The sequence below is a fragment of the Lygodium microphyllum genome, chromosome 25 (genome assembly GCF_053477565.2).
Source record: "Lygodium microphyllum isolate KBCC chromosome 25, Lygodium_microphyllum_v1.1.10, whole genome shotgun sequence".
In the NCBI taxonomy this organism is placed as follows: domain Eukaryota; kingdom Viridiplantae; phylum Streptophyta; class Polypodiopsida; order Schizaeales; family Lygodiaceae; genus Lygodium; species Lygodium microphyllum.
Genome location: NC_141159.1, coordinates 91838289 through 91849961, shown reverse-complemented (window position 1 = coordinate 91849961; position 11673 = coordinate 91838289). Strand labels below are relative to the sequence as shown.

General features: G+C 39.7%; 1 protein-coding gene across 1 annotated transcript in view; it reads right to left on the bottom strand.

Moving 5' to 3' along the window:
* Positions 1-641: 641 nt before the first annotated feature.
* LOC148014499 (uncharacterized) overlaps positions 642-11673 on the bottom strand; it is a 144706-nt gene continuing 133674 nt past the window's right edge. Inside the window, exon 10 of the mRNA XM_087666270.1 lies at positions 642-903. Within this exon, the coding sequence (XP_087522396.1) occupies positions 893-903 (11 nt within the window). The 3' untranslated portion in view covers positions 642-892. The remainder of the gene's footprint in view (positions 904-11673) is intronic.

Here is an 11673-nt window from a genome sequence, read left to right as displayed (position 1 = left end):
GGGGTAACTGTTTTTCGCCGCCGAATTTTACGTCAGTATACCGCCATGCCGCCGTTTTGATCACTTGAAGCTTAATTATCTTCTAATTAAGCTTTATAAGCTTAAAACTCAAGCTTTTAAGCTTATGAAACTATAAAACTTATCTCTGTAGTCTGTGAGAAGACAACTTGGAGAAGAGGATGTAGGAGTAGTCCTCCGCTGTTGCAGGCCGGTCCTTCACAATCTGAAGATGGAAACAGAGGTTCTTGATCGCCAGGAATCCAACCGTATCGACTGTTCGCGACGAGATTGACCGTAGAGATCGATCGTTCCAGGAGCTCCGCCTTCGCACAAGATGGATAGCGATTGGAAGCTCTTGATCTCAGCTTCGCTCTAATACCACTGGTATGCAGATCGGATGCCGTATACTTGCGTAGTAAATGCCGGAAGGTCCCCAATAACAAAAGAACTCTACTTTTTGCACAAAACTCAAGGTAAAAAGCATGCACGATATGAACAAGAGACCAATTGGATGCAATCTTCCCCCATGCCTTGTGTGAGCGCTCCACAAAGCATGTATTTTATGTATTAATCATCTTCAAGCTCAAATAATAACCCAAATTACAAAATAGCAAGCTTTTAGCTTTTGAGTTTGCTTTAGCAAAAAATAGAAATAAAGCTAATGGACGGTACGGTGCCCAAAGAGTCAGGTATACCCAATACAATATCCAAGTACAAATAACATAATCGTGCGTCCATGCGCATACAAAATAATAAACAAATATCCAACGCCTCAATAAATAGGTGCGACAAAATATAGGCGCCATATCTAAGGTATGTGCCCATCAAAATATAAGTGATAACTCGAATACTCGTTATTCTTCTAATGCTTTCCTCCGCACTGCTGCTATCTCTACACATCAACTGAAGCATTCACAATCGTTAGTAAAATAATACAATTAAACTGACAAAAGTGAATACTTAGCAGTCTTCAGCTACATAAATAAATCAACTGGTTAGAAATCAATCCTAACATTAATTTATTACGAGTACGCACTCTAAACTCACAAACGTTTATTAATTTAATATGCATTTTACGAAATCACCCGCTATGGAATCACCCATGTACACACTAAATTAATGAAACGCCCGAAAAGGATAGGCGTCCCCATCAACTTCTCGCACAAAGAATCCACTTTGTGTATGAGTCCGGGTCATCAAAGTTTACGTAATCCACCGAAAAACCTCACGGAATCCACCGTAAGATATGCCTCTTGGCATTAGTATTGGAGACCCATAATAATCCAAAATGGCCACCTAACCTCATAGCACAATGGCCACCTAGACATTTGAGAATTAAACTTGGCTTATTATTGTGCCCAACTACACCTAGCTAAATATTTAGTCCCTCCCTCACAAAGGTTAATGGTGTTGTTCTAATTCACAACTATAGTGAAAAATTATAGCTTAGTGCAAGTTATTGTTGAGTACTCTTAGAGATCTTAGACCTACCATACTTGAAGCCAAATGGAGAATGTATTCAACTTCTAATCAAGAGAGTATGGGATTCAAGTGAATGTATAATAGTATTCAACTACTACATTTGAATGATACACATATGAAAAAGGGGACATAAGGAAAAGTGACCATCAAGGAATGTGGTAGAATCAATACTTCAATGGGCTATTGATAACAGCATACATTAAGGTGCAATTGCAATGTTGAGCCTAATTATTTCTTGATTGTAGTCCTTAGACTTTAGTAAGTAAAAATGGAAGAGAAAGCACCAAGGCCACCCCTACTTAGGAGCCAACGTATGCTAGCAAGGAGAGAGATTGTATTTGAGGTGAAAGAGAGGTATGAGTGAGTGAGTGAGTGAGTGAGTGTATGCGTATGTGTGAAGAAAGAGAGAGGGTGTGTGGAGAGAGAGAGAGAGAGAGAGAGAGAGAGAGAGAAAGGGATTGGGAGTAAGGTCGCATGTGCCTAGCCGCCTACATTTACTTGTACTTACTACCCATATACCTATACATTGTAGGTGGTGACCACGCATCACTCTCACTTTATTCTTTGTTCTCTACATGATAATAGAATAAGGGAATGCTAGTTACACATTGTGACTATTGGAGTTTTCACACACTATCTTGCTTGAATCTCCATAGCTCTTGCTTCTACCTCACGCTTCCACTCCTGCTCTACCTTTCAACTGGTATCAGAGCAGGCATCTGAGGACCTTCTTCAACATTGCATTTAGCTCAGGAACAGAAGCTTCCTTGCAGCTTTCATGGCTTCCCCAACTCTACATTCTCAAGGTATTCATTGATCTTTCCTTTACTTCAAGTAGCTCCAGCTTTGATCCAAAGTCTTCAGAGGATCAATTGAGTATCTTCATTGTGGCCAACACAACCAAGATCATCCCCGAATCTGGTAGGAATAACTCACATTCTTTGCACTATTGATTTCAGATATGTTCTACCTCACACAGATCACCTATAGCTCCTTCCTTGGTCTCTAATGCTTCAACAAACACTTGGGTATACTTTTGACATTGAGGGCTTGCATTTGGGCACACATTTTGATTGAATACCTTCAACCATTGACTATAAATATAGAGCAAGTCTATTGTAACACTCGGATGTTGGTTTGATGCATGGGCGACCTTGGATTGATAAGAGCTTGAATAGCTCAACATTTGAAGGATTCTTTTTTGTAGCAAAGTTTGGACAACAAGCATTCACAGTGCATGTCTATGTATTGAATGTATATATGCTATTTGAATGTGCTACATGGTTATGTTAATGCTTGTTATTGCTCATTGTGCACAAATATGCTTATGGCAAGCCTTGATCCTTGGATTTGAGCTTGATTTGTTGCATTTGAGCAATGGTTATTTGCTTTGGTGATTTTCACTTGTAGGCTTGAAGATATATTGAAGGTATACACTCTTGGATGCATACATGATGCACTTTGTTATGAGATCTATGCATTGAACTTTCTTTGTTAATTTGGATTTGCTTCAATAGGAGTACATGGCATTTTCTTTTCGTAGAGCTTAGTTCATTTGAGTTAGTAGGACACTCTCTTATGCTTTCTTGGTTTATACATATACTGTGATTACTGCATAGGTTTATGATTGTGGGTTGATTTACCTTTGACCTGGACTCCTTATATGGCTTATTATTAATGGGGTTTCAATTGTATACATGCTTGGTATGCATCTATGTATATGACACCTTGGATGTTTCAATAGTATTTGGTGCTTGATGGTTTATGCTCTAAATTTGCACTGCTAATTGCATTATACATCCCAGTTGCTACCTAGATTTCCCTAATAGTGGAAGCTTACTATTTTGTATGTTTGCCTACTATTACATGTTAATTTACTATAATTTTATGGATAGCCATGTTGAAAAACAATTTTGAGCAGTTCCTTTGAGAGCAAGTACTTGTATTCAATACCCTAGTACTTCTTGTTTATGGATATCATTGTATTGGATTAGTCCTCTTTTTGTTACATGCTTTTTGGCTTGGTTTTGAGGCTGGTTTACTATCACTACATCAACATGTATTCCCTTTGTTTGGTAGACATAATGATAGGTGCTTCAAATGCTTCAATGACAATACATATCTTCAACATAGAGAAGTTGGATAACAATAACTTCTAATATGGTAGGTGCAAAAAAAGTAATTCAAACTATTGAAATGAAAGGGCATAAAGCCAAAACTTTATGATGCACATGATCAAGAAGAGCTTGATGAGCTATGCAAGTCTACCATTATTTTGTCATTATCAAAGCAAGTATACTTTAATGTCATTGAGACTGAGGGTGGTGCTTATGCATTACGAATAAAATTTGTGATCTCTATGATAGGCAGAGTCTTGCAATACAAATATGTTGATTTAGGAAACTCATGGACCTTCGTATGAAAGAACACAAGCTTATATCTTCTCATTGAAATGAGTTTCATTCCATTTTCAGTCTACTCAGAATATCAAGTCTCTTTTCTTGCTTGTCACACCACCTTAATTTTGGGATTCATTTCACCTTGATGTGAGTATAAACCTTCTAAAGGTGGATTTTAGCTCAAGGTTATTTAGTTCATTATATTGAAGCATTAGATCCATCAAAGCAAAAAATTTCATAAGCTCATGGGAGCTACAATTTACCACAACATTGAAGTTGCCCAAGAAAAATTAAGGGACACAATTCATTCACTCAACTCCTTGACTAAATATGGTTCCCAAATACAGCACCTGTGAGATTAGATTAGATGCAATTTGGTGATAAATTTTTATTCAATTGAATTCACTAGATTGATTGGGTTATTCGAAGCCAACCCCATCTTTGGCTAGATAAGGACAAGTTGTTTTTTAAGCACAAGATTGGCTTGAAAATACACGCAATATAAAAAGTAAATTATAACATTTTTAATGCTTTTTGGAGCACCTTTAGGTCTATAAATTTAGTAACCTATATTATAACCTACCCCATATGTGCATCAATAATCAAATATGCCATACACATTGGATGCATTAACATGCTTATGCTCCCTTAATTGAGTAAATGATAGATGTATTTTTGCATATTTGGCTTATGCATATGACCCATTACTCATCAGTCTCTTGAATTGCTAAATCGGATCAATCATATTAAAAAATTCTCATGTCACACATATTAAGGGTAAGATTTTGACAAAATATTACTTTAGGATGGTCTTCATGGAGAAGGTCCTAATGTGAAAAGGTCTATGTGACCTATTACAAGTGAGTACACATTTCTAGAACTATAGAAGAATATCCTTGTAAAGAGGAAAAATGTCATAGAAGAAAGTGCAAAAGAAAGTGAGAAATAATAACTTTCATATGGTATTAATTCATGGAGAACTTCTTGATAGGAAAAGCTCTATGTGACCTTATAGTATGCTAGATGCATGTTAAGAACTATACGAGAGCAACTTATTATGAAAGGAAATGAAAGCATATTAAGAACGGATTGGAGATTGAATGAAGGTCTTCTATTGGATGCCTATATGCCTATTAGAAACTTTGAGTCCATATTTCAAAAAGGCTAGCACATGTGAATAGACTTGGGATAAAATCCTAAAGATGTATGGCAAGAACAATGAAGCAAGAAAGATTCAAGTTAAGCATCAATTGCAAGAAAGAACAATGAAGCAAGAAAGATTCAAGTTAAGCATCAATTGCAAGGTACATAAAGAGAAAATAGAACATTAGTAACTATGTTGTTGAAATAAAGCAAATATGCCCAAAGTAGGTAAAAGTTTAGTTTATATAGAACTAAGGGGGTAAAAGCTTGGATTGAATGCTTCTATTAACAAAAAACCAGGTGGTGCAGTGCTCTACCATTAGTGTGGACGTGGTGGTAATGAAAGAGAAGAGGTAATGCTTACACTAGAGGAAATAAGTTGCACATGGTTGAGCAATTCAAGTCATGTTGATGAGATACTACTACTAGTCTCATCACTATATTCTCTACATGCATTTATAAGGGAGTTCTTGAAGCATCCCCATCTAGTTCAAGCTACTAGTTACTGCTTTCTTAGCTTGCAATCAATGTGACAATTACAATGTATATTATTCTCGTTCCTTGGGATTAAAAGCATGAAAAGCATGAAGTATACTTCTACACTACTAAAGATGTCAACTCTATATTATTAAAAAGTTCTTTTAATGCTTTAAATGAAATTTGATGGCTTATTAAAGAAAATTTGTCATTCATTTTACATTGGAATTCAACCTTTTAGTAAGAACATTTACATTGCCTTCTTCAAGTCAATAGATACGCAAACTTTGGGTGATCATTGACTCCTTATATTTATTTCATATTGGAAACACGAGATTACATATTATCTCAAATCAATGTGTCTTAGTGGAAGACATTAACTGCATCAAAAATTATGAATTACTTTCATGAATTGCACTAAAGGACTCCAACAAGCACTATCTCCTTTTACCACCAAATGTTTTACATCCTTTAGGTGTAGGCATCCTGGAACTTAATGGTAAGCATAGCCTAAATTTGCTAATGCACCTTCTTGATGCTACATGCTAGTTGGTCTCTGGATGTCATGTATTGATATCTACTAGGGTTGCAAAAGTGAGATTATGACACATCGCACAAATGATAATAGGATTGACACAAGTTCCATGGCAAACAAAACATCAACTTCATAAGGGTAATCTCCAATATGACTCCCAACAAGTTAGTAAGCACAATCATTGTTGAGTGTTGAAATGACTTGTTTTTTGGCTGATTTTTGTTGTTTTTGAGAGCTGAATGGTTGATTTTATGAGATGATTGATTGATTTAAAAGTGGTTTGAGAGTGTTTTGGATGATAATGATTGTGTTTTGGAAGATCATGATGTTTATTGATGGTTCTGTGATGTTCTGATAGGTTTTGTATAACTTCTGTTTTGCTCTGTTTTGGTCTGTTTTGTTCTGATTGTCTTCTGTAAAGAGGGATGGAGTATTGATTGATGAAGATTGAGATTTTGTGAAAGTTTATTAAATGGTTTGTGAGAGTTTGGAATGGTTTGAGAGTGAGTTATGTGGTTTTGATGACCTTCTGTAACCTTCTGTAGGTCTTCTGTAGAGCTTCTGCTTCTGCTCTGTCTCTGTTCTGTTCTGTACTGTAGCTGTTCTGGTACTATTCTGTAGACTGTTCTGTATGCTTCTGTATGTGTTCTGATGGATGAGAGTGTAGCTTGGGAAAGTTTTCTAACCTTGGAAAGAGGTGAATACAAGTGCAAAAGAGCTGGAAGAAGTGGAAGAAGTAGCTGCTGAAGACTCAAGTAAAGACTAGAGTGAAGTGACAGTAGTGAGCTATGAAAGGACACTGTAGTGGCTCTGGTGACTCTTCATATCAGACATACCTCTTGGGAGGGGTATCCACGACCTAAGAAGGATTATTGAGTGTGATTTTGAGAGATTGTAGTGAGGATATGATGTATTATTGATGGAGAGAGAGAGAGAGAGTCAGAGATAGCCAATTCTACTGAAACAGAGTGATTGTATATGAGAGATTGAGAGAGAAGACTATGAAGATATTGAAGATGAATACTATGTGATGTATTTCCATTCAAAGATGGTGTATTTCTTTGCTTTCTTTGTTCTATTGATGGATTTTGTGAAGATATTGAAGAATATGGTTGATTCTATCAAAACCCTGGGAGATCTACATGATGTTGTATGAAGATTTGTTGTGCCTGGTGTTCTTTTCTTCATTGTGATAATATGAAACATGATAAACAAGCTTGTTGATGTTACAAGATAGATTTTCTTGCAAGAGAATTCCCTTTTCTTTGGTGTTCCTCTTGGGGCTCTATGTTTTTGGTGCGCAGCCGGGGAAACTTGCCATCAACAAGCACTAGAAGAGGCTGAAAATGAAGGAATTGGCATTGCCAAGAAGAGAAGAATTCAATGGATGTTTGTAAAGTTCCTTCTTCCACTGAAGAGTTGGAATTTCTCATAATCAAAGCCACTTTCCACAAGAAGTTCATCCCACAATGGCAGAAACACATCACCATCATGATGCATGCTCTATGTGGTGGACAGTTTCCTCTTCCTATTGAAGCAGCAGAAACTTGCATCTTGGTGGCAAACTGTTTGGGAACAAACTGAAGAGAAGAAACAGAGAGAATGACCATCCATGGAAGATTTGGCATTCATTGAAAAGTTTCCAGACAACATCAAGTGGGAGATTGTGAAGAAGCTTCAGGAGTCTTGGTCTGTAGAGGTTCACAAGGACAAGAAGGAAAAGAGTTGGAATTTGTTCGTGGACGCTCAACAGCAAGATACATGGGATGCTTGGTGTACTGATAATCTTCTGTTTGTTCAATTAACAACCCACTGGAAGTTGGTAGACAGAGTGTTTTTCACAACATACACTGTTGAAACCATTAGAAGCTGGCATTACTATGATGATGGCACCACTACAATGCTCAAACGTATGCATTTTGACACCTTCAGAACCGAATACTTTCCTCTGTGCCACAGTGGCATGAAAGCAGAATTCAGGGACATTGAAAAGAAAGAAGTAGAAGAAATGTTGGCAAGAGAGTCCTCCAGAGACTAAAGTCTTCTGTTAACCCTCTATGGAGCACTAACAACATAGTGGAGCCAACCCCCTGATGAATGACGCAATAAAAAGGCAAGCGTTAGAACGAGTCCAGAGGTACGTGAGAAGAGAGAAAGCAAAAATCAAAGCCGAGAGCGAGCTCGCAGCAGAAGCCGCCTTTGACGCCCTTGCGAAACTCTTTACAGAAGTCCCAATGGCATATCAAGCCCTTCCTCCTCCTGCTGGAGGTCCACTTCCAAGCCAGATCCGTCCTGGAAATATTGATGACAGGCCAGCGAATGTAGTTCCATTGCTAGTTTTTAAGGGAGAGTACAATGAAGACCCCGATCTTCATGTAGCAGAGTTTATGGTAGCATGTGTGGCTAACAATGCCAGAACCCCTAAGCATTGGTTAGCAATATTCCCCGCCACTTTCAAGGGCGCGACGTTTCAGTGGTATGAGAGACAAGCAGCAGGAACTTTTGGCACATGGGACGACCTGAAGTTGGCCTTCCTTACTAAATTCAGGCGTGAAGGTTTTGAAGAGCGGATGAGAGAGGAATTTATGAACCTAAGTCAATCCTCTGGAGAAAGAGTAGAAGCTTATGTCTCACGAATGGAATCCATCCTGAAGAGATGGACTAACCATAATCTAGATGATGGCATTCAGAAGGGGGTGTTTCTCAGAGGATTACAACCAGAAGTCCGTAAGTTTGTGGAGCTGCAAAGACCAGCCACCCTGCAAGCTGCAACAGAAGGTGCAAGATTGTACGATGAAGTGGAAGCTCGATTAGTGATGAATACAGGAAGAGAAGTCCTACCTCATCTGATGCCAGGAATGATGTATCCACCCAATGCAGTTCCAGGGACTGTTTCCTATCTCTACCAACAGATGCCCCCGGTATCACAGTACAGTGCACCAAATCCACAGTGGCCACAATCCATGCCTCAAATGATGGCTCAACCACAACAACAATGGTCCCAACCAATTTCCTCAATGCCAAATCAGCAGCAACAGTGGAATCCTACCAACTGGAGCCAACAGCCAACAGTTCAAACAGGAGCTCTAAATCAGAACTAGAACAGAGACCCCTCTGTACCAGCCCAACCCGTTTATGCAGTGATTACAGAGACTCCTCAAAACCCTCCTGCTAGTACCTCCGGAGGAGAAAGCTTGAAGGATTACTTATCCAACTCAGTTGCAAACATCAAAAAGGAGTTGATGGATGTGATTACAGAACAACTACAGACGTTGAAAGTGAATACCGCTAGTCTATCCAATGTTGCAGGAGCAGGAAGAGATGTAATACGGTCAAATACTTGGTGTGGTAAGTGTCATCAAGGAGGCCATTTAGCCACTGAATGTACACGAAAACCAACCATTCCTGGAGCCTTCTGTTCCTACTGTTTGCGGAAGAACCATACAGAGGACATTTGCTCTCTGAAGGAGATACATGATAGGAGAAGGAAGCAAGAAGACGCAAGATTCAACTTGTTGGAATCCAAAATGACAACACAGGATATTGGACCCAAGCCTAGAGAGTTTGGTCCTAATTTCGGACCCAGAAGATTTCCCTCTCAAAGTTACAGAGGAAGACAGTCTGGCGGTGGTCAGAGATCAGAAGTGGAATATTACAGATGCGGAGAAAAGGGACACATCTCACCAAATTGTCCAAATCCTCGAAGGTCAGTGGATTACAAGCCCTTATGCAGTCGATGCAAAGGAGAAGGCCACACTGCAAAAGACTGTCCAAGCCCAGCCCCAGAGAAAAACAGTGCTACTGATAGTCCGGCCAAGGCCCAAGAGCCTACCTCCAATTTGGTGGAATTGGAAGTTGCTGCCATCACGCATGCAAAGCAGAAGGAACCACCTGTCCAGAAAGAAAATAACCCTCCAGCCAGAACAATAAAGTTCAATCTTCCACCAGAAGAACAGAACAGAACAGAGCCTAACAGTGCCGTACAGAGCACTACAGTGCCACAGAGAGTTACAGAGACAGTTACAGAGACAGGACCAGAGGTCCAGGAGACAGAAGAGGAGGAAGTGCCACAAGTGGCAGAAGAAGTTCCTGTAATTCCTCTGTTGGAAGAAAGAGGGAAAATGAAAATGGGTGTTGTCCCATTCCCTAATCGGTTAGAGAAGCCAGTGGATCCTATTAAGGAATACGATCTAGTCAGAGATCTAGATACCTTTAAACCAAACCTTACATTCCGACAATTATTGATGTTGTCTCCCAGTTGCCGAAAAAGGTTCAAAAGTATACTGACAAGAAGACGTGGTTTAAGGATTGCTCCCTCAACAGCAATAAAGCCCAACAAGGCTCCAGAGCCTGTAAAAAAAGTGGATATGGCTAATGCTTTCCTAGATCCAGGTACTCCAGAGACTGGCGTATGGATAGAAGGTTACTTTATTGCAAATGCACTGATTGATGGTGGTTCATCAGTGAACATTATGACGGATGTTACAATGAAGGATCTAGGCCTATAAGGTGTACAACCCACCCAATGGCTCATCAGACTGGCGGATCAGAGTAGGATCAAGCCTCTGGGCATTCTCCCATATGTGAAGACTACAGTGGCTGGAAAAGATTATTGGCTAACCTATCTGGTGGTGAAGCCAAACTCTTATGGTACATCCTATCCTCTGTTACTGGGCAGACCATGGCTTTTTTAAGCCCGAGCAAGGACGGATTGGTTCAAAGGAACCTTGACCTTGGACAGAGGACCCAACAAAGTGGTGCTGAAACTGTATGGTTCTCAAAAAGGACATGGATCCACCTCCTTGGAATTATCTTCTGACTCCCCTAATGAGGCTACAGATGGAACATCAGCAGACGAAGATGCTGTCAAACAGATCCTTCCCAAGAAAACAGTGGCACGTTCCTTAACAGTGGATACTGTAGGCCGACTTCCAAAAGATGCCAAGCCATTATCAATGGGTGAATACTTACTGCCTTAACCGGGAATGACTTCTGAAATCACTTCTGATAGTGAGATAGAAGCATGGATGTACTGCTCTCCCTGTTACATGGCCATAGCAGAAACAGAGACAGAGGCAGAAGAGGAAACAGGGAATCTGTTCTTCTGTTACAGAGCGCCTACAGAAACAGAAGCAAAAGCAGAGACAGAAACAGAAGCAGAAGCAGAAGCAGAGACAGAGACAGAAGAGGATGAATATGATATGGACGAAGAAGATTATGAAAGTGAGCCAAAAGAATCTATCCCACCTGAAGAGGATACATTTGAGGAAGAAGTTCCAGAAGCATCAGAAGCCGATGAGCTCATGCTATGGGACAGAATGGTGATGGTACCATTTGGTCTGGTAAATGGATCTTCTCATATGCAAAATCTTTATAAGAAATGGATTAAGAAGAACAAGCCGTCTTTCAACAGTGGCTCCTGCCATCCTCACCCATCCTTGCCAAAGAATGATGATGATGATGCACCGTGCCAACGAGCACCAGTCCCACAAACCCAACAGGCATCAGGGGGTCCCTGTTATGTGACGTTCCTGGATGTGTCATCTTCAGAAGAGGAGTCTTCAAGCCAAGAGGTAATTAGTTTTGAAACCAAACCCGAAACAGCTCTAATCCCATTTCAACATCTCAAGGAGCAAC